Source organism: Fusarium phalaenopsidis (genome assembly GCF_050370095.1).
Source record: "Fusarium phalaenopsidis strain FUZ10S chromosome Unknown contig_32286, whole genome shotgun sequence".
NCBI lineage: Eukaryota > Fungi > Ascomycota > Sordariomycetes > Hypocreales > Nectriaceae > Fusarium > Fusarium phalaenopsidis.
In genome coordinates, this window is record NW_028145413.1 from 3,438,170 (window position 1) to 3,460,224 (window position 22,055).

Here is a 22,055-nt window from a genome sequence, read left to right on the forward strand (position 1 = left end):
AACCTGTCAGACTAAAACATTTGAATTATATGACTTGATTCTAACAGCTAGACAACACAAAAAGTCACTGCATTGGGAGATGAGTTCTCAACGTTGAAATCAGTTCCATCTCAAATCAGGCTGTGACAAACATCTTCAGCTGCCAAGCGACTAAAGTGCTTACCTGCGCGTCTCTCTGCCTTAGCTTACTCGCAAAAAACCAGGGTCTACATTTGGACAATTTGCGTAGGGCAGGCAGGGCTGAGAGATGGATACGACTGGTAGGGGTCCCCATGCATGTTGGCGCTAACAGTGATCCTTCATTCTCCATTGTACGCAGCAGGCTTGCAATGACGGGATGAGGGACAGTAGGACATGCAGGATCTGGGGCTGGGGAGCTTGATGGAAGACGGGCATTAAAGAAGCCGGTTACTGCTCGTTGAGTTGTTTGTCCCGTAGCTCTCTAGAATCACCGACCACCGTCCTTCGTTCCAAAAAGCATCTGAACCACTTGTTCAGAGCCTTTCTATTCACGATGGTTCGTCCATCTCTTGCAACATTGGCCTTTCTGGCCCCGACATGCCTCGGCGCTGCCCTTCCCGTCGAATTCCGCCGCGATGAGCAGTCTGCTCCCGACCAGTCTTTCACCAACCCCGGCGCCGAGGTCGCGGCTCCCGATCAAACCTTCACCAACCCTGGCCAAGAGCAACCTGCTGCCCCAGATCAGTCGTTCAATGACCCTGGTGCTGCGCCGGTGCCTGTTCCTGACACTACCTTCGTGGGCGAGACCGTCACATTCATTGAAGGAGGAGATTCTACTGCCGAGCAGGGAGGGGCTGCTCCTGAAAACAAGAAAGAGGAACAAGCTGCTACCCCCGAACAAGGAGGTGCTTCTACTGGACAAGAAGCAGATGGAGCTGCTACCGCTGGCACCACTGAGGAAGATGAAGCTTCTGCCGGTCAGGATGACACCACCCCCGCTGGCGTGACCAAAGAGGGCGAGGCTGCTACTCCTCAACAGGAAGAGGGAGCGTCCACCGGCCAGGATGGAGGAGCTTCGACTGCCGAACAAGGCGGAGCTTCCACCCCCCAAGGAGAAGATGGGGCTACTACTGCTGGCACGACCAAGGAGGGAGAGGCCTCTGCTGGGCAGGATGGCAACTCACCCGCCGGTGTTACGAAAGAAGGTGAAGGCTCAACCGATCCGACTGCTGAACAAGGTGGAGCCTCCACTGGCCAGGATGGAGGTGCCTCAACCGGTCAAGACACCGACGCTTCTACTTCTCAAAACGGCAACTCGCCTGCCGGCGCCGCGAAGGAGGGTGAAACATCCGCTGGTCAAGATGGTAACTCCCCCGCTGGTGTTGTGAAGGAGGGCGAGACCTCTGCTGGTCAGGATGGAAACGCCCCCGCTGGAGTTATAAAGGAAGGGGAGGGTTCGACTGATCCTACTGCTGAACAAGGCGGTGCATCCACAGGCCAAGCTGGCGGAGCGTCTAACGGCAACACGGCCAAGGAGGGAGAGGCTTCCACTGGTCAAGACGGAGGTGCTTCAACTGCTGGTACCACCAAGGAGGGTGAAGCTTCGGCTGGCCAGGACGGTAACTTGCCTGTTGGCGTAACAAAGGAGGGCGAAGGCTCAACTGATCCTACTGCTGAACAAGGTGGAGCTTCCACAGGCCAGGAAGGGGACGGAGCTACTACCGCGGGCACTACCAAGGAGGGAGAGGCTGCTGCGGGTCAGGACGGTAACTCGCCTGCTGGCGTAACGAAAGAAGGCGAAGCGGCTGGACCGACTGCCGAACAAGGCGGAGCCTCTACCGGCCAAGACGGAGGCGCTTCTACTGCTGGCGCTACCAAGGAAGGTGAAGCTTCTGCCGGCCAGGATGGAAATTCTCCCGCTGGTGTCACCAAGGAAGGCCAAGGCTCAACTGACCCTACTGCCGAACAAGGTGGAACCTCTGCTGGCCAAGATGGAGGTGCTTCCACCGCAGGCACCACCAAGGAGGGAGAGGCCGCTGCTGGACAGGAGGGTACTTCGCCTGCCGGCGTGACGAAGGAAGAGGAGGGTTCAACTGATCCTACCGCTGAGCAAGGCGGAGCTTCTACTGGCCAAGATGGTGGTGCTTCCACTGCTGGTACCACTAAAGAGGGAGAGGCTTCAGCCGGTCAGGATGGCAACTCTCCTGCTGGCGTCACCAAGGAAGGAGAGCAAGGCGGTGCTTCTACTGGTCAGGATGGGGGCGCTTCAACGGCTCAACAGGGAGAGGGAGCTTCCACTGGCCAAGACGGTAGCTCACCAGCCGGCGTGACAAAGGAAGGGGAGGGCTCGACTAGCCCACAAGCCGAACAGGCTGGAGGAGCTGCTGCTGGCAATGATCCAGCTGGTGTGACGAAGGAGGGGACAGAAGCTACTACTGCTCAACAAGAAGGAGGCGCCTCTGCTGGTCAAGACGGTAACTCACCTGCTGGTGTGACTAAAGAAGGGGAGGGTTCAACTGCTCCCCAAGCAGGACAGGCTGCGGGGGCCTCTGCTGGAAATGATCCTGCCGGCGTAACCAAGGAGGGAGAGTCTTCAGCCGCACCACAAGCTGAACAGGCCGCAGGAGCTGCTGGTAGTAATGATCCTGCTGGTGCGACAAAGCAAGGCGAGGCTGCGGGTGGTCAACAGGCTGAACAAGCTGCTGGAGCCGCTGCTGGAAATAGTCCCGCCGGCGTGACGAAGGAGGGAGATGCTTCTGTCTCTATCGGCGAGAAAGTTGCTGAAGCTGTTGGTAAGGCGGCGGCGGGCGCCCAAGCGGCTGCTGCGGCTTGAGTTGGTTGATAATTGATGGAAGTGTCGGATCCTTGGGTCAGAGGACCGGATATTAAGGTACTTGATGGATGATAATTGCTTGTAGATAGCCTTGTATACTTTGAGCATTCGTGATCTGGCAGAGCGTCAGCTTGATGCTTCTATTATTGATATATTTGTTGACGTTGTTCGACCTACTCCAAGTTGGATCTTTTCATTCGACTGTGGTAATTTGCGAATGCTCGGGGGGTTCAGCCCTGATGTCTAGTCTGTCGAGGGTGGAAGTGCTGGAGCCGGATGCTGGGTAGTCTGATCAAGGTTATCGTATGAGATGCTTCTTGTACATACAACCTGATCCGACCCCTATCTCAATGCAACCGAACGCAAACCATGTGATCCAAGTTGATAAGACGAACTGGTTCCAGCAGCAGGGGTCATGGCGTGCTGATAGCGCGGGGAGTTCGGAGTAAAGGATAACACGATCAAGGGGGCCAATCGCTAAAGCAAATCAGTTCACGGTGAAGGAGTCCAGGCCTTGACCGAAAAAGCTGCATTGACCACTTTCAACAGACAACAGGAAGGTCTTCGCGGATAGGAAGGTTATCGCGCTGTGTCTGGATAAGGATAAGGCCCGTCTGACAGGGGAGGGATATGCCCTTCTCACTCGGTTACGCTAACCTTGGAACTGTTATTGCTTGCTGACTCGTTAGCGTATTGCTCGAATCAGCCTTGTTCGGTGGTGAGATCGAGCATCGGGAGCACTTCCGAGTCTCGTATAAATGATAACAAGACGATTCAGCTTGATAAGATGCTTGCATTCTTTAAGTCTATCAATTTACTGTAAATGGAAGCTCGAAAATCCATTTGTATGACACTCATCCAGAGCCTTTTGATACGCCGGCAGTCCTCCCATGTAATTCAACGCCTCCCGCGTCTTGCCCGGCACGTTGCCGCCCATGTACCACGTCGTCTCGTTCAAGTGCAGCAGAGTCTTGTTGCACTCTTCATTCGTCACGCGGGCCCAATCCTTTTCAGCCGCAGGTCTGGGTTCGATCCTTGAGAACCGGTGCTGCCGCATGTAGCAGAGCGTCCGGATGATCCAGTCGCACTGGATCTCTGAAATGACGGGGCCTACGGCGAAGGCTGCGGGGCTCTGCGGGCCGTACATGTAGAGCATGTTGGGGAAGCCCGATGTTGCTAGGCCGAGATAGGTTCGGGAGCCGGTGCCCCATTCTTGGTTGAGGACCTTGTTCTTGAGGCCTTTGATGTTGACTCTGGAGAAGCTGCCTGTCACGGCATCGAAGCCAGTGGCGAGGATCAGGGCGTCGAGTTCGAGAACGGTTCCGTCGGCGAGCCTTACACCATGAGGGAGAACCTCATCAATGGGGTTCTTCTTGAGTCCAACCAACTTGACATTGTCTTGGTTGAAAACCTCGTAAAACTGTTGCTCAAGGGAAGGACGTTTTGTGCCAAAGGGGAACGGAGGCTTTGTGGGAGCCAAGTGCTCGACAAGTTCAGGGTCTTTTTTCAAGATCCTTTGCCGGACCTTGTCCCGCCAAAACTCATAGATCGCCTGGCTAGACTCCAGGTCCGTCATGAGATCCTCATAGCTGCCGAGTGTAACTGCAAAGCCTCCCTGCTGCCACAGCTCCTCATAGAGAGCGGCGCGCTGCTCGGGGGTATCGTCCATGGCTCTCCGCTGGACCTTGTCAAAGAGGAAGCCTCCAGCCGTCGTCTTCATCTGCTTGTACAAGATGGGGTAGGCGGTCTTGTCCTGGTTCCCCCAGGGTTTCTGCCGCATTGGCAGCGCGCAGTTTGGCGATCTTTGAAATACAACCAGTTCCTTGACCTTGGGGCCGAGCTCCTGGATGACCTGGACACCCGTGGCCCCTGTACCAATGACGCCAACACGCTTGCCCTTGAAATCCACTGGCTCTTCAGGCCATTTCGCCGTGTGACATGTGAATCCCTGGAAGTTCTCGAGACCCTTTAGACGAGGTGTAAAGATCTTAGAGGCGAAGCCCATGGCAGGGAGGAAGAAGCGGGCAGATAGAGAGAGCCCAGTGTTTGTCCTGACAGTCCACTCATCTTTCTCAGGATCAAAAGACGCATCAGTGACCTTGACACCAAAGGTAATGTCCCTACTGAGGTCCCACTGGCGATCCACAAACTCAAAGTACCGCTTGATCTCTGGCTGGCCGGGGTACTCCTCGGACCACTCCCAGCTGTTCCAGATGTCTGGGTCCGAGAACTCGTACAGGGGCACGGGGGTGTCGGATCGGGCGCCGGGGTACCGGTTGTGCCACCACACGCCGCCGACGCCGAGGCCCTCCTCCAGGACCCGGACCTTGAACCCCTGCTTGCGCATGTTCTTGAGGAGGTAGCAGCCGCCAAAGCCTGCGCCGACGATGATGGCATCTAGGGTATTGTTTTCCACGTAAGAAGGCATTGTGGTGGTTGTGAGACAAGAACTGAAACTAGAAAGACAAGGTGATGAACTCAAAATGCTTGCTTTGATACTCACATCTACAGCATCGACTCACAGTGACTTAAGTAACAGACTTCCCATACTTACCGGCTGTTGTATCCGAGTGCCTCTCCAACTCCTCAAAGCCTCACACGGTCCGCATGATGCCTCCAAGAGCAGCTGTGATGCTCCAACATGTGTCTCCCCCACGGCCTCAATCCCAATCACCACGTCCCCTCCGCGGACTCCTTCCTGATCGACGCTCCCTTAGCGTCTAGACTGGTCGAGATTAGCACGGACTATTGTGCCGGTTTATCAAGGTCGGCAGAATGGGCCGGTGATAGAAGATGCGGGGGAGTTCGGTCAATGCATTGCCGTTTTCTTTAACAGGAAATTCATGCCAGTATCTGCCCCGCTATTTGCCTCTACAAGTTACCGCGGTGCAAAAGAGGACTAGTCTGTTGCATTATCTCCCCACCTTATCTCCTCGGTGTGATTCCGTCTCGATAACACGGTCAACTTCAACGTCAGTTTGACCGTTATCTCGAACCCTACCTCAGACAACAAAGACGCGTGGCATCCGATAGGGCATTGATTCAAGTAGAAAGCATGATAATCACGGTACAAATATCGGCACAACATGCCATATCCCTCGTATCGAACTGCGGACGTTGCATCTCCGGATCCTCTGCCGTAGCGTTAAACTCAGCCACCCATCACATGCGAGTCCCTGCTCAGCGATTCGCAGTTGCCCGATAACCTAGCATGAGTCTCGAGTCGCATGGTTCCAAGAGCTAGACCCAAACTAGCCTGGGAGAAACCTGGGGTAAAGAATCCGGGGTATGTCCAGGGGGGCTAGACGGAAAAGATAAGCCAGCACCAGGAGCTAATCTCTGCGCGCCATGAGTCGTCGTTTCTTTCCCTCGCCCCTACAAAAGGGCTAATCTTCTCAAGGAAACACCTGCCAGATTGACAAACAGAGATAGCCTTAAGACCTTGTACAAACGCGGACACCTGCCCGTAGAGCCCAATCACGACTCATTGACGACACCACCATTTCCCCGGATTTTCCAGGGATTCGGTTCAGTTCCTCATTGTTAGCCTTGCCACTGTGGCCTGGTCCGTGCTTTCGCGAGAGATAGGCAGAGATATATAAAGGTTCCCATCACGGCTCCAAAGATCGTCGGTGGATCATCATCTCCATCTCTCACTCTAGTTCATTTCCCTACAACTTGTTCACAATGGGACTCCACGACGTAGATGTCTCATCCGGCTCTCCGGAGAAGCTTAGGACTTCCAAAGATGACGGAACTCTTCACCCCGTCGGCAGTATCGCCGAGGCTGAGATGGAGAATCAGCACGGCCAATTCCACCGCTCCTTTTCACCTCGCCAAGTCCATGTAAGAAATCTCCTGATCTTGCTTTCAGCTCAAACACTAACAAAATCACCAAGGTCATCGCCTTGGGTTCCAACATTGGCTCTGGAGTCTTCATCGCTACTGGTAAAGCCCTGGCAACTGGCGGCCCTGGAAACATGGTCATCGCCTATGCCATGGTCTGCAGCTGTGTCTGGGCTGTCCTCCAGTCACTGTCTGAAATGACCATTGCTTTCCCCGTTTCTGGTAACTACATCGACTATGCCGATCGCTGGGTTGACCCGGCCTTGGCTTTCGGAGCTGGTTTCGCTGAGTGGCTTGGTACGTTATTGGAGTCGTGAACTATCTAATTATCATTCTAACGACGAGATAGGATGGACTGCCATTGTGTCCGCCGAAGCTGGTTTCTTCAACATCTTGGTTCAGTATTGGGCTGAAGGATCTTTCCCTCTAGCAGCAACAAGTAAACCACCCACAACTCCACTCAAGAACTCAACTAACCCATTTCCAGTCAGCATCTTCCTCGTCGCCTGCCTCGTCATCTTCCTCCTCCCGAACAAGGTCTTTGCCTGGTTTGAATACGTCACATCACTCATCAAGATCTTTCTCTTCCTCATCATTATCACGCTTTCTCTGGCTCTGGTCTGTGGCGCTGGACCCAAGGGAACAGTTCACCACGGCGAGACATGGACTGACCTACCAGCATTCCTGAACGGCTTTTCCGTAAGTCTTTTCTCCTGGAGAAAAGTAGCCATAGAAACTAATAATTCTAGGGATTCGCAAACTGCGCTCTCCTCGCTACCTGGGCCGTCGGCGACCAAGTCTTCATCGGAATCATGGGAGGTGAAGCTGAAAGCCCTCGCTTCTCCATGGCCCACGCCACCAAGCTCGTCCCCTTCCGAGTCAACTTCATCTACATGCTCAGCGTCGTCTTCATCACCATCCTGGTCCCCTCCAACGATGAACGACTGCTTGGTGGCAGCGGTGTTGCTGCCTCTCCCTTTGTCGTTGCTGTCCAAGACTCTGGAATCCCCTTCATCGCCTCGCTTCTCAACGCTGGAATGATGTGCGGTGTCCTTGCCATCGCTGCCGAATCCGTCTATATTGCTTCGCGCGTTCTTAGGTCTATGGCTCACCAGGGGCTTGTCTCGCCGCGCCTCGCTCATGTGGATGACAAGGGTCGACCTAGACTCGCTTTGGTCATCACTTGCGTCATTGCCGTCATCCTAGGCTATATTCAGCTCTCTGGTAAGCTTTTTTATTCATGATATCCCCTCATACGCTCACACTGTCACAGCTGGTGGTCTCAAGGTCCTGAACTGGCTCATCTCTATCACGAGCGCGTCCTTCTTCACCAACTGGATCATCATCTCCTTTACCAACTGGCGCTTCCATTGTGCCCTCAAGGCCCAGAATGACAAGCTTTTCTCTGAGGTATATGCTTGGAAGTCAAACGCCTGGCCTCTGGGACCAGGCTGGTTGATGCTGATTTCCCTCCTCTTGCTGGTCTGCTGTATCTATTCGGGTATCGAACCAGTTGTAAGTTCCTTTGATCATCCAAGCCTCGACAAACGGCAGGCCACCAAACAACCAGAAATCTTGTAGCTAACGATTAATGATAGGGCGGCGCAGGATTCACGGCTGAGAACTTCTTCCAGTACATGATCGGAGTCTTGGTCATCTTTGGCTTCACTCTCGGATACAAGATCATCTACCGAACCCCCTGGAGAGACCCTGCCACTGCTGATTGCCAGACTGGTCGACGACCCCTGAGCGCCGAGGAGATTACCCAGCTGGACGAGTACTACAGGATGCCCAAGTGGAGGCGTTTCCTGACCTATGTTCAGCTGTGGTAATTGCTAGACATAGTAGAAATACCCAGATGACTGGTGTTGCCCAGTTGATGGGAGCATCCTATATACCCCCTTGCTGTTATGAAAGACCATATCTGTTGAGAAATATGTGAGTCAATGATGCAATGGCATATTGAATGATGAGCTTTAAGCGTGAACTGTGTCGCTCTTGGTCAAAAAAAGGATCTCCGATGTGCCATTTGTTTCCCTGCCCCTGAGTGACCGCCCTTCATGGGTACCCCCATCTGTAGCCTCTCAACTACTAGCTTAGAGAACTTTCTAGCATAGCACTTTGCCTGGAAGCATGTGAATGTCCAGGGTAACTTACTAGTACCTCACGTAATTACCCCTGACGTGTAGTCGCTGAGTGGGCATGGTTCATCTAATGCAATCTCGGCGTAGCCTCCCGAGGCCAAGTGGCTGTATGCTAAATATATTCCCCGTAGGGAACCCTCTCCAAGACCCCGCATGGATCTAGTTCTCTCTTACCCTTTTTGGTATTGAAGGGTTGGTGTTAATGGGCTTATGGAAGTTGAGGTCATTGGCTATTGGGTTGGGCACCTCATCCACCTTCTACATAAAGGCTTTAGAATTTAACTGCATATTAGCCGTGATCTATTGCGCATAAGATTTAATAAGATTGAGTGATTGGTCACAAGGCACCATCATTTATCAAATCAAGGAGAAAAGGATGATGATCTGGGAGTAGAACATGGGCGCTGGTCTCCAGAATATCAAAGTATCAAGCTTGATAGTCACAGCATCTTTACCCCAGAAATCCAGTATCTAGTAACCATGTACGCCGTTTTTTCGGGCTTCGGCTCAAAATATATGAACCATCTATCAAGCAGCTTCAGGGCTCCCATTACCAGGTAAGGTCTCATCCGGCCATGGCCACGTCAGACTATCGATATCCAAGGAATCCGCCACGTTCATGAGCTGCTCCGCACTGAACTCATAACTCCAACTCAAACCTAGATCATCAGCCGTTTCGAGATTGAACGAGTCCGAATACCCAGCAATGTTCACTGCCGAAGTGTCCATGTCATTGACGTGGCCCTGTCGTGGCGTACTGCGGTCGTTGGTTGAGGGGACTGGCCTCGATTCATGATCCTTTACGAGAAATTTGCTTAGCAAACCTTCTAGCTGTTTGAGTTCCGAGGCTAGCATTTCTGCCACGAGGTTTCCACGGTGACTCATCTCGTCAAAGATGGCGTAGGCGCGTTGTGACCATGGGGTGTGATCTTGGAGAAGGGATGAGTCAATCGCAGCGGCCATCAACAAGACAATTGTGGCAGTAAAGGTTGCGTCAAGATCAAAACGTAGAAACGTCTCTGAGAGAAGTTAGTCTGGCTGCTTTTTGTTAATCAATCATCAACTCAATATCAACTAACCAAGCAGCCCCTGATCCGAGAGGCTTGCAAGTATTCTTAGAATCTGCTGAGCAGACTCAGTGCACATTTGCACCAGACCCTTGACGCTTTCTGACTGAAGCCAATGCATCAAGGCAACTTCCAGATGCCCAAGTCTCGAGAGAAGAAAGGTATAAAGAAGAGGTCTTGTGGTAAGAATGATGCACTTGATACTATTAGACGGCAGCCGATGATAGAACTGGTGGGAGCACACGTACTTGATGTTGAAGCAGATGTAGATGTGCCGACGTCCGAGAAACCCCAGCCATTCCCTCATTAGCATGAATCCCAAAGGATCTGTTCAACTGCTCTGTCACAGTGGCGATGCTTCGGAGAACCGATTGCGTGGCACCCAGATAGCGACTGTCAAGCTTCCCCTCAAGCCCATAGACAGCTACTCTGCGTTAGTAAACCCGTCACTTCCCAGTATTTCAATACATACTTTGGTCTATCTTTGCCAAAACTCGGCAAAAGCTGACTTGAATTTTCAAAGCCTCCAACTTTTCAGGCTGGCCTGGGAAGGTGGGAAATCGCGTGCTGATAGTCTCGTCTGATATTCCGATGGGAAGCCCCATTTGAGAAACCATCTGGCGCTCGAGGATATAGACAGTCCACCAGATAGTGCGGCATCTCTGCACGTAGTTGTCGTCAAGGGAGTGAGATTGCATCTCTGTATGCATACCATGTTCCAGGCTATGCCGGAGAGCGGAACAGACCTTGGGCTGGTCAGCTATAAACCAAATTTTGTCGTGTATTCAAGCAACTTACAAGGCGGTAAGCTTGTGTGAGATAGTCTACGCATTGCAGATACAGCGCAGCACAGCACAGAACCTGCATCTGCTCCACAGGGTCGACTTCGAAAAAGGTGAAATCCGGCATGAGTTTCATGGCCTGCACAAACAGTTCCCCTCCTGGTGGCCGCCTCGATTTTGTCGACTGAACAACAAAGGCTTTACCAAAGGCGAGGATGAGAAGGTAGTGTACATACCAGAGTGGCGCAATACGACGATACTCTGTCGGGCGCTCGTGGAAGAGTCGAAAGTGCTCCATGAAGCGCTCCTCCTCGAACAGGTTAAAGAGCCACCCGCAATGGAACTTGACCGAGTTGATGAGATAGAGGGCGAAGTCTTCGGCAGGGAGAATAGACGGGTCAAGCGTGTCGTTAGCAGAGACCCTCCTATTACCATCCCACTTGAGATCGTAAACTTTGCCGTCAAGTCCACCAAAATGGAGGTTTTGGATGGGCAGTGGAGTTCCTGTGAGGCGCTCATGTGTCATTGTGAGGACTCGTCTGCCAAATGACCAATTGGATGATGTCCCCATGAAGACTGGACACTAGGTTAACTTCAAGTCTGCCAGACTGGTAACATGGCCTGGAGCTCACCTATCTGACCCTTGGGACCTGGCACCCAATCGTACGTGTGGAATGCCAATGGATTGATAAGAGGAGCTTTGGCTTCTGCATCATTCTGGATTCTCGGGGGCTCTATTGGCCCATATGATGGTGTCGAAGTCGAGTCTTTCAACGTGTGTTCTAGGCTGCGGTTGGTACCTGCGGAGGAAGCTAAGCTCTCATCAACTTGCGGATGTCAATATATGTACTTTGAGAAGTCATGGCGATAAAGCTCACGTAAGTCGGGGCTTCTCAGTTGCTCGGGGGAAACATTGGGAGAAACTGGTTGAGTTGCGCTGTGCTCGAGTTGGGACAACCTCTGCTGGAGGTTGGTGATGTACCTGGAATGATGAGAAACGCCGGTCAAACAAGTTGTCAAGCTCACCTTCTTGAAACCACCACCTTTCGCGACTCCTCATCAAACCGGCAGGTCAAATTTCTCTTATCGCACTGCTGACAGGGCTGAGAGCCAGAGCATTTGATCTTTTGGTCGCGGCATCTTATGCAACTGTAGCTGTTAGCGATGGCATGGTGGAGCTGGGCGAGATGACCCACGCCTTTGGTGAGCGCTTCCTGACTTTGCCAGAAGGGCTGCTAACTGGCATTGACATTGCCCTCAGCGGATTTTAGGGAAAGGAATGGAGTTCTTATTAATGTAGAACTGGTGTATAATCAAGAAAATTGCCATCTTTCTTCTGGCTGTCTTTGGCTAATCCTTTAGTGATTGCACGCACGGCAGGCGTCCCGATGAGCGGGGTCAAACCGCTGATTGATAGGGAACGGATCCCGAGGGAGCCTCAATAGAACTCTGTGAACCCCACGATGGGGGATTCCTTCGAGAAGTCATTGGCTTCGATCTCTGGCGGAGATTAATTCGTCTATTCTTCCAGATCGCGTTAGGCTGGGAGTTGTCGCGACAGAGACTCAAGCCAGTGGCTTTTCAAGAGCTGTAAACCACACGTTACATTTGGTTCAGCCCTTCAACGTCTGAATACTATTTTTGGGATCCTTCAGAGAGGTAGAACAATGAGTCAGAGACTACGCATTCAGATATGGGCTCACAAGACTTCTTATTTCCATCTCGCCGAAGAATCACGACAAGAAAAGCGCTTATGGCTTGCAGCGGACTCTCCGTCAATCACCTTGTGACATGTGAGTCCTCAGCGCAGCATCCCTACTTCTCCCGGCATAAGACGGTCTGCAATGTGGCTTGTGCTCCGGGGAAGTACGGGATCAATACCAAACGAAGCGGCTGAGGTTTGAAGGCTGGGCTGTTGGTTTTGTGTGACCGCCCAAGAAACTTTTTTTTGCGGAGTGCAGGCTTATCGTGCCCGTTTTACTAGCCTATTCCGCATTCGAAAACTTGAGCTGTAGCTTTCGAAGTCTGTATATAAAGTGAGGGGAGACCAGGGCTCCGATTGTCGCGCCATCCTCACACACACCGCTCAACCCCAAGTCAATTCGGCATCAGTTCTATCAACTCACCTGTCACAATTCGCCGTCAATGTTCAATTTTCACCTCAGCTACCAGTGGCTTCACTTCAGGCGGCCTACAGGCCCTCCCGCGCCCGTACCAGAGGGCCTCGAGCGATTATGGGTAGACACGCCTGAGGGCCGCCTCGAGCTCCTCTCCAACACGCCATCCATCGTCCAAGAGGGCAGAGGTCCCCCGATTGTCTTCTGCCACGGTGGAATGGGCGGCGCCTGGGTATGGACTGAGTATCTGCAGTATTTCGCCGCGTGCGGAATCCAGTGCTATGCCGTCTCGCTGCGAGGCCACGGAGAGTCGTGGCATCCATCCTACCTGCAAATGGTCTTTGCGACACCGCGCAGCGCTCTAGCTGAAGACCTCGTCGCAGCGATTGAGTGGGTTCAAGTTCACGAGGAGAGTGAGGTCATCCTTGCCGGCCACTCGAGCGGTGGCGGTCTGAGCCAAGGCATCCTCGGCGATGGACTCGTCAAAGTCAAGGCCCTCGCTTTGCTGGGCGCTGTACCAGCTTATGGATCGTAAGTAAAGAAATCGCTGACAATCCCGCCAGCAGCTGACAAACCATTGTAGAATGGGCGTGTACGTGAACTGGTGGAAATTGGACCCGTGGTTCACGATCCGTCTGATCTTCCACGGCTGGCACTCCAACTCACCTCTCTCCCACCCGAAGCTCACCCAGCGCGCATTCTTCGGCGACAGATTCCCCCTTTCGTCCGTGATCCCCTTCCAGCGCCGCATGAACCGCTACGAGAGCTACCTCTGGCCGTTTAGCATGATGCAGCCCTTCGCCAGGGCGTCGAGCATCCTGCGCCAGATCCGCAACGACGGCTCCAGCGGCGAAAAGGTGCTCGTCATGGCCGGAACACAGGACAAGCTCATGACGCCCAAGGTGACGGAGGAGACGGCCGAGTTCTATCGTGCGGCAGCTGGCGAGAAGCGCGAGGGCGTGAGGGTGTCCTTCGTCGATGGCGCGGGACACCATTTGCAGAACGACGTGCAGTGGAAGGACGGCGCGGGCAAGCTGTTCCAGTTTTATAAGGGCATCGAAAGTCCAATCTCTGATTGAGACAATTTGGGTTTATCGGTGGATGTCCTCATCTCGGCATCCCGTTTTCAGGGCAACCAGGGCGTCAAGGATTCGACGAGGGCGGTGTAACTATATCACTGCGTTTTGTTTTTGTAACGATATTCACGACAAGAAAATGATCACATATTCAAAGAGAAAGAATTACTCGGGCTAAATGCCCGTCATATCGGGAGGCTTCTTATTTCAAGAACATACCATCGGTTCAAGATGCCGAGACACCTCCGAGCTCATGTTCGGCGGAGCCCAGCGTAAATCGGCGCTGTAGCAACTGGCTCTCTCTCGCTGTAAAAAGGAAAAAGAGGGGACGGGACAACGGGGGATAGGGACAGGGTCTTCCGGGGCTAGAGTGTAAACAGCAGCGGCAGCCCAGTGTCCTTTCTCCTGAAAATCCCCTCTCCCCGAGACAATTTGAATCACTTCAATCCATCATCAGCTTCTTCTGCCACTCAAGGTCCCGAAGGTGAAGCTTGACAATCCGGCACCGAAACACCCCCGAAAAGAAACCACACCCCGGTCTCTGTACCCCCGGATTCGGAAGGCGACCGATCCAGCTGTCACCAGCCAGCAAACCCTTCGGCCTTCTTCCGTAGGTACTGTTGCGTCGTGCCCCTGAAAGGCTCTCTCTCAGTGAGCCTTTTTGCAAGAGGGGGGGAGCCACACCCAGGTTTCTTCCGGTACCGCCAGTCAAGCTGGCGTGGGTGCAGCGACTGTCAGTGGGGGGAGGAGCTGGCGCAGCAGCCAGTCGGTCGCTCCTGCTCAGATCGGCGTCGGTAATGGAGGGGAAGGTGCCCCGCAGCCCGGAGCTGTCCGCCGAGAGCCCCTCCTCGGCGGGCTTCAAGACGTATTCGGCCGCCGCCGCATCGTCGGCCGGGAGGATCTCTCTCGTCTCTCGCCATCTGTCGAGTCCATCTTCTTATAACGCCGCCTCTGCTGCTCAATCTCTTCCGTCGTCTACTCAGAATCGTCGCCTTTCCACATCCACAGCCACAATGTCTTCTCAACCTCCTCATGCCACTCTGCTCATCCCTGGGCCCATCGAGTTTGACGATGCCGTCCTCCAGTCCATGAGCCACTACAGGTGAGATACACTAGGCCATGCTATAACCCCTAATGATACTGACGTCCGTAGCGAGAGCCATGTCGGCCCCGGCTTCGTCAACACCTTTGGCGAGACTCTCTCCATGACCCGCAAGCTCTTCCAATCGACCGACCCCGCCGCTCAACCCTACGTCATCTCTGGCTCCGGCACCCTGGGCTGGGATCTCGTCGCCGCCAACCTGGTGGAGGCTGGTGAGGACGCCCTCGTCCTTAGCACCGGATACTTTGGCGATGGCTTCGCCGACTGCCTGAGGACCTACGGCGCCAACGTCACCAAGCTCGACGGCGAGGTTGGTGGCCGACCTCAGCTCCCCGAGATCGAGAAGGCCCTGTCCGAGAAGAAGTACAAGATCGTCACCGTCACCCACGTCGACACGTCGACTGGTGTTCTCAGCGAGCTCAAGAACCTGGCCGCCACTGTCCGCCGTGTCTCCCCCGAGACTCTGGTCATCGTCGACGGTGTCTGCAGTGTTGCCTGTGAGGAGATTGCTTTCGACGAGTGGGGTCTGGATGGTGTCGTCACTGCCAGCCAGAAGGCCATTGGTGTTCCCGCTGGTCTGTCCATCTCTTTCTTCAGCGGCCGCGCTGTCGCCGCTGCTCTTGAGAACCGCAAGACTCCTATCCCCGCCTACTTTGCGTCGTTCAAGAACTGGACTCCTAGTCAGTAACCCAGCTTGTTATAAGTAAGGCAACATCTGCTAACGTGCTGCAGTCATGAGAAACTATGAGGCCAAGAAGCCCTCATACTTCGCCACTCCCTCTCCTCAGCTCATCCACGCCCTTCACACTGCCCTCACACAGATCCTCGCCAAGCCTCTCGCCGAGCGATTCCAGGGACACATCGAGGTGTCGGACAAGGTCAAGAAGGCCGTTGCGGACCTCGGCCTCAAGGTCGTGGCCACCAAGCCCGAGGACCAGGCTCACGCCATGACCGCCATCTACCTGCCCGAGGGTGTTGGCGCCCCCGACGTGCTGCCCAAGCTGGCCGGCAAGGGTGTCGTCTTTGCTGGCGGCATTCACAAGGCCATCGCCTCCAAGTACATTCGATTCGGCCACATGGGTGTTAGCGCTGTAAGTTTTCTCGTCACGTTTAGACGCCCATCCAGAATGCTAATCTGTGTGTGACAGCTGGACCCCAACCGAAATGACATTGACAAGGCCCTCAATGCCCTGCGGGACAGCCTGTTCGAGGCCGGCTACAAGGCATAAACAAGTAAAATAACCAAAAAAGAACTGGCCGTGTGATTGGATTAGACGATAGAGCCAACGAGTTGGACGTGTCTTTGCAGATAGAGCAACAGCCTTTAAAAAATATGGTACCTTTGTTAGAGACGTGTTTTAGTCTTGGGTTGGTGAAGTTTGTGATCAGTCAGTTTATTCAGCCGAGTTGGTGGAAGAGACAGCACCATGCCTTTGTGTGCGTCAAGGAATGCAACATGCCCATGCAAAGATCACGGCAAGACACTCTCTGTGATAAAGAATCTGCTTGCTTCAGTCGGAGACTTTGCTGAGACGAGACACCAACTGTCACTGCGTATACCCGTATAGCCGCATCGGGTAAATCTCAAACTCTTCCAAAACCCAGATCGATCGACGGGAGCTTTCGTTCTTCTGGAGGAGGCTGGGAAGTTTGGCGCGCGGCGGTCATCTCCAGTCTCATCACAAGTACCGATACAACTGTCCCAGCGTCATGGCCTGAGCTGCGTGCCGACGAACCGCAGCCTCGTCTTGCTTTTTTGCCCTCGACACCCACAGTGACAGCATCGATCGCCTTGGTGGGAACAGGTACCGATACATTTTGTCGCCGGAGCCTTCCATCCATTTTTCAGCCCCGCCGCTGACAAAATCACCGGGCAGCTGGCGGTTAACTGAGCCCAGCCTGCCCACCTCAGTGTGCTAAGCTGTGTGAGCTGGCTGGTGGGTGGTTACTGAAGTGACGCTGCTAGGCTCCGAGGCTGCGGGGCACCGATCCACTGGAGGTGCCTGTACTGCCTGTATTCACAGAAGGTGCACCTCAGTCTCCCCACCATTGGAACCTAGCACCAACCAATCCACCTCACCTCCCCCTCCCTCCAGTCCAGGTAGTCCCTCACCTCACCTCACTTCACCGACGTCGTCCACTTCCATTTCCACCATCCACCAAAGCCGAACTTGTATTCTCCTCTTTGCTCTCTCTTCCTCTGTCTTGCCCTCACTCTCGCCCTCGTGCAGGTTTTTGCGACGCGTCCCCCGCCCACCGCGACTCCCCCCTGCTTCTTTTACCTGGCCTCTATCGCTTGTTATAGAGCGCGCTCTGCTTTTTCCCATCTCCATCTGAGGTGTCTCTGCCTGGGGCTGGCCTTGCTTGCATCTCTTCCCTCCCCCGCCTCGCCTCGTCGTCCGCCCACCACAACCACCATCACCACCCAAAACCCTCGCAAACGACAAGTCCTCGACTCCGAACCAGCCGCCCGATATGGCTGCCTCCATTGAAGAGCTGGACAACCTCGTCCGCTCATTCTACGAGGGGCGCGGTGAACAGGTAGGTTGTGATGCTGGCGTCTCGGTTTTTCCCAGCCGTGGACCCCGCGCGTGAACCAAGAGGCACAAGAGCTAATCCAGTCTCGTTGAATCATGTAGCAAAAATCCGCCCAAGCTGCTCTGAACCAGGTTCGCGCTCCTCTTCTTGCCATGTATGCAGGAAGTACTTTGTCATGGCTAACTGTAGCATAGTTCAAAGAAGATCCCGATGCCTGGCTCATGGTCGACAAGATCCTTTCCGATGCGCAATATCCCCAGACCAAGTGTACGTCGACTCTACTGCCTCACTCCCGTGGCCTATCTGTCACCGACTGGCTCTCGCCCCGAACCGCATATTTTTTCAACATGGAATTCATGGACCAGGGTAGCTGACAAAATTTGACAGACTTGGGTCTGCAGGTCCTCGATAATGTTATCATGACGAGGTGGAAGGTCCTCCCCCGAGACCAGTGTCAAGGTTCGTCATGTCACGATGGCCTCCTCCGGGTTGCCTCGGTACCCAGCGCTGACCGCTCGTAACCTCCAGGAATCCGAAACTTCATTGTGCAGTTCATCATTCAGTGCTCGAGCTCCGAAGAGTCTTTGCGCCAGCAAAAGACCTTGCTCAACAAGCTCAACCTCGTTCTCGTCTCCGTCCTCAAGCAGGAATGGCCACACAACTGGCCCACCTTCATCAACGAAATCATCTCGTCCTGCCACTCCAACCTATCCATCTGCGAGAACAACATGATCATCCTCCGCTTGCTCTCGGAGGAAGTCTTTGACTACTCGGCCGAGCAGATGACCTCGACCAAGACGCGCAACCTGAAGCAGACCATGTGCGCCGAGTTCTCTCAGATCTTCAACCTCTGCCAGGAGGTTCTCAACACTGCGACTCAGCCCAGCCTGATCAAGGCGACCCTCGAGACCCTGCTCCGATTCTGCAACTGGATCCCTCTGGGCTACATCTTCGAGACGCCACTTATCGAGACGCTGCGCACGCGCTTCCTCTCGACTCCCGAGTTCCGAAACGTCACCATGCAGTGCCTTACCGAGATCGGTGGTCTCCAGACTGGCGGCCCTGGCCAGCCCAACTCCTACGACGAGCAGCTCGTCAAGATGTTTACCGAGACGCTGACCACGATTGCCAACATCATTCCTGTCACTCTCGATCTCAAGTCGACATATCCCAGCAGCAACTCGAGGGATCAGGAGTTTATCCAGAACCTGGCCCTCTTCCTGTGTAACTTTTTCGGAATGCACTTGAACGTAGGTTTTGTATAGTTGGTACTGTTGAACTTGGACTCTAACTTGCGCCACAGCTTATCGAGAAGCTCCCTAACCGAGACTTCCTCATCCACGGTCACTACTATCTTATTAGGATATCGCAGATCGACGATCGGGAAATCTTCAAGATTTGCCTGGATTACTGGCTTAAGCTTGTTCAGGAGCTTTATGAGGAGATGCAGCAGCTCCCTATCACGGATCTCAATCCCCTCATGGCCGTCGGCGCAGGCATCTCCGGCAGCGGCGCCCCCAACCCGTCGATCCTCAACAACTACCCCCTCCGAAAACACAAGTACAACGAGGTTCTCTCCAACCTGCGAGTCGTCATGATCGAGAAGATGGTTCGTCCCGAGGAGGTTCTGATTGTCGAAAACGACGAGGGTGAAATCGTGCGAGAATTCGTCAAGGAGAGCGACACGGTACAACTTTACAAGACGATAAGAGAGTGCCTGGTGTACCTGACGCATCTGGACGTGGTCGACACGGAAAACATCATGACGGAGAAGCTGGCACGACAGGTCGACGGCACCGAGTGGTCCTGGCACAACTGCAACGTTCTCTGCTGGGCCATTGGATCCATTTCCTTGGCCATGAATGAAGAGACTGAAAAGAGATTCCTCGTCACCGTCATCAAGGATCTCTTGGGTCTCACAGAGATGAAGCGTGGCAAGGACAACAAGGCCGTTGTCGCCAGTAACATCATGTACATTGTGGGCCAGTACCCGCGTTTCCTCAAGGCTCACTGGAAGTTCCTTAAGACGGTTGTCAACAAGCTGTTTGAGTTCATGCACGAGTCGCACGAGGGTAAGATTCCGTCTTTTCAGGGCTCCATGATGATACTGACGTTTAAACAGGTGTGCAGGACATGGCTTGCGACACATTCATCAAGATTGCCCGACAATGCCGACGACACTTTGTTGCTCTCCAGCCCAGCGAGCAGGAGCCATTTATCGAGGAGATTGTTAGAAACATGGGCAAGATTACATGCGACCTGACACCTCAACAAGTGCACACATTCTACGAGGCATGTGGCTACATGGTGGCTGCTCAGGGCAACAAACACCAGCAGGAGAGACTCCTTTCTGATCTCATGGCCATCCCCAACGCGGCTTGGGATGAGATTATCAAGCAGGCGACCATGAACCCGTCCATTCTTCAGGACGCCGAGACGATCAAGGTCATCGGCAACATCATGAAGACGAATGTCTCAGCCTGCTCATCAGTGGGATCCTACTTCTATCCCCAGATCGGTCGCATCTACCACGACATGCTTCAGATGTACAATGCCACAAGCACGCTCATCTCTGAGGCTGTTGCTCGCGATGGTGAGCTCGCGACAAAGATGCCCAGGGTCCGAGGCCTCCGGACCATCAAGAAGGAAATCCTCAAGCTCATCGAGGTGTATGTCGACAAGGCGGAGGATCTCCAGGCTGTTCGTGCTCAGATGGTCCCTCCTCTGCTGGACTCTGTGCTCGTCGACTACAACCGCAACGTGCCTGGTGCCCGAGATGCCGAGGTTCTCAAGGCCTGTTCAACTATCATCACCAAGCTTTCTGCTTTGATGGAAGACCAAGTTCCCACTATCATGCAGAATGTTTTCGAGTGCACTCTGGAGATGATCAACAAGGACTTTTCGGAGTTCCCCGAGCACCGAGTCGAGTTCTTCAACCTCCTCCGAGCCATCAACCTTCACTGCTTCCCTGCTCTGCTCAAGCTCGACAACAACCAGTTCAAGTTTGTTATTGACTCGTGCTCGTGGGCTTTCAAGCATGACAACCGAGATGTTGAGGCGGCTGGTCTTAACATGGCCCTGGAGCTGATCAACAACATCGCCGAGAAGACTGACGTCCAGACCGCCAACGCCTTCTTCCAGCGATTCTTCATCACCATCCTGCAGGATGTGTTCTTTGTCGTAACCGACAACGACCACAAGGCCGGCTTCAAGACGCAGTCCATGCTGCTGATGAAGCTCTTCTACTACATCCACCCTGCCGATGGTACTCAACCCAAGATCCAGGGGCCCATCTACAGCCCCGACCAGGCTCAGGCTGGAACTGGCAACCGAGAATTTGTCGCCAACTTTGTGGCGAACCTGTTGCAAAATGCTTTCCGTAATCTGCAAGCGTACGTTGTCCCTCCCAGCGCCCATGACCAAATACTGATTATTTCACAGGAGCCAAATCACAACCTTTGTTGAGGGACTGTTCACACTCAACACACAGTACGACAAGTTCCGTCTCAACCTCCGTGACTTCCTCATCTCCCTCAAGGAGTTTGCCGGCGATAACGCAGAGCTGTTCATCGTCGAGAAGGAGCAGCAGGAGCGGGATGCCAAGGCGGCCGACATGGAGCGACGACAGAAGGTTGGCGGTCTACTGAAGCCCTCGGAGCTGGACGACGAGGAGCTATGACTGGATGAGGAGCTGCGGACCGAGTTTGCGCCTCAAGTCGCCTCCGACACGAAACCGACGGAGTCAGCCGGGGATGGTTGGGAGTTTTATGGTCTTTGAACGGCGTCATCGAGGCTATCCACGCCCTGCGATCCGACGGACAGCTCCGGCCTTCTCGCGCGCGACGGCATCTCCTCCTTGCTCGATTTCCTTGCTGTTATGATACCAAATTTCATAGAGTGGTCGCCGCCCACCCGATCCAGGGGGTGCATGTCCTTATTCAAACCCAGCCCCCCTTTTAGGGTTGAGGGGAGTAAACAAAAAAAGAAAGGAGCCTGGTTGTGAGAGCTGTTGCTGCTGTTGTTTTACTAGTTGAACGAGAGTGCCGCGTGCGGTTGATCATTCACTTTGACGAATAAATAAAGAAGAAACGAAATACAGATTCAGATGATGCGGTTGAGAGACGAGGTGGATGCTTCAGGCTGGAGCATGTAGAAGTTGTCTACCTAGGGCTATATCGTAGGTATGGAAAGGGAGCAGATTGTGACGCTCCGGCAAATACATATTTCTACATAAACCAGATTCTTCCCGTTGCCTAGTGACAAGGTGCCTTGCTACGATCTTGTTGATGTCTGTCTAGATTGATATCAAGGAGGATGCCAGCTTGTAGCTGTCCTTGAGATATTGTACATGATTAGACCAAGACATGACAGTGCGCTTACTTCCTCGGCAAGATCCGAGCAGAAATCCTTATTGTCCCCCCTGTATCTGCCCCTATGCCTCATTGATCTACCATATGGAGCGTGAGGCGGCATTGCTTTAGGTGACGAAATGTGTGATGAGACAGCAAGGCTTGGGCAGGGCTGGCTTATGATCTCAGCCAGCCGTTCGGTTGTGCCAGCTTATATGGATGGCCAGCTGCTAACTTGGC

General features: G+C 53.7%; 7 protein-coding genes across 7 annotated transcripts; 5 read left to right on the forward strand and 2 right to left on the reverse strand.

Moving 5' to 3' along the window:
- Nucleotides 1-514: 514 nt before the first annotated feature.
- LRP88_03343 (uncharacterized protein) lies at nt 515-2,794 on the forward strand (the record flags this gene model as incomplete). The annotated part of the gene is made up of 1 exon (XM_083239967.1): nt 515-2,794. The coding sequence occupies one exon, from the start codon at nt 515-517 to the stop codon at nt 2,792-2,794; it is 2,280 nt and encodes a 759-aa protein (XP_083105097.1).
- An 814-nt stretch (nt 2,795-3,608) lies between these two features.
- On the reverse strand, nt 3,609-5,222 carry LRP88_03344 (flavin-containing monooxygenase; the record flags this gene model as incomplete). The annotated part of the gene is made up of 1 exon (XM_083239968.1): nt 3,609-5,222. One exon carries the CDS (start codon nt 5,220-5,222, stop codon nt 3,609-3,611), a length of 1,614 nt encoding a protein of 537 aa, XP_083105098.1.
- Nucleotides 5,223-6,481: 1,259 nt separating this feature from the next.
- On the forward strand, nt 6,482-8,472 carry LRP88_03345 (amino acid permease/ SLC12A domain-containing protein; the record flags this gene model as incomplete). Its single annotated transcript, XM_083239969.1, has 7 exons — nt 6,482-6,640; nt 6,694-6,937; nt 6,990-7,079; nt 7,128-7,339; nt 7,390-7,864; nt 7,914-8,155; nt 8,239-8,472. The coding sequence occupies 7 exons, from the start codon at nt 6,482-6,484 to the stop codon at nt 8,470-8,472; spliced, it is 1,656 nt and encodes a 551-aa protein (XP_083105099.1).
- Nucleotides 8,473-10,194: 1,722 nt separating this feature from the next.
- On the reverse strand, nt 10,195-11,159 carry LRP88_03346 (uncharacterized protein; the record flags this gene model as incomplete). Its single annotated transcript, XM_083239970.1, has 3 exons — nt 10,195-10,275; nt 10,361-10,597; nt 10,650-11,159. 3 exons carry the CDS (start codon nt 11,157-11,159, stop codon nt 10,195-10,197), a joined length of 828 nt encoding a protein of 275 aa, XP_083105100.1.
- A 1,619-nt stretch (nt 11,160-12,778) lies between these two features.
- LRP88_03347 (Alpha/Beta hydrolase protein) lies at nt 12,779-13,829 on the forward strand (the record flags this gene model as incomplete). Its single annotated transcript, XM_083239971.1, has 2 exons — nt 12,779-13,281; nt 13,334-13,829. The coding sequence occupies 2 exons, from the start codon at nt 12,779-12,781 to the stop codon at nt 13,827-13,829; spliced, it is 999 nt and encodes a 332-aa protein (XP_083105101.1).
- A 794-nt stretch (nt 13,830-14,623) lies between these two features.
- LRP88_03348 (alanine--glyoxylate transaminase) lies at nt 14,624-16,157 on the forward strand (the record flags this gene model as incomplete). The annotated part of the gene is made up of 4 exons (XM_083239972.1): nt 14,624-14,928; nt 14,980-15,608; nt 15,661-16,019; nt 16,077-16,157. 4 exons carry the CDS (start codon nt 14,624-14,626, stop codon nt 16,155-16,157), a joined length of 1,374 nt encoding a protein of 457 aa, XP_083105102.1.
- Nucleotides 16,158-17,403: 1,246 nt separating this feature from the next.
- On the forward strand, nt 17,404-21,145 carry LRP88_03349 (exportin CRM1; the record flags this gene model as incomplete). The annotated part of the gene is made up of 8 exons (XM_083239973.1): nt 17,404-17,469; nt 17,568-17,597; nt 17,661-17,760; nt 17,854-17,925; nt 17,995-18,716; nt 18,770-19,538; nt 19,589-20,858; nt 20,911-21,145. The coding sequence occupies 8 exons, from the start codon at nt 17,404-17,406 to the stop codon at nt 21,143-21,145; spliced, it is 3,264 nt and encodes a 1,087-aa protein (XP_083105103.1).
- Between the last annotated feature and the right edge of the window lie 910 nt (nt 21,146-22,055).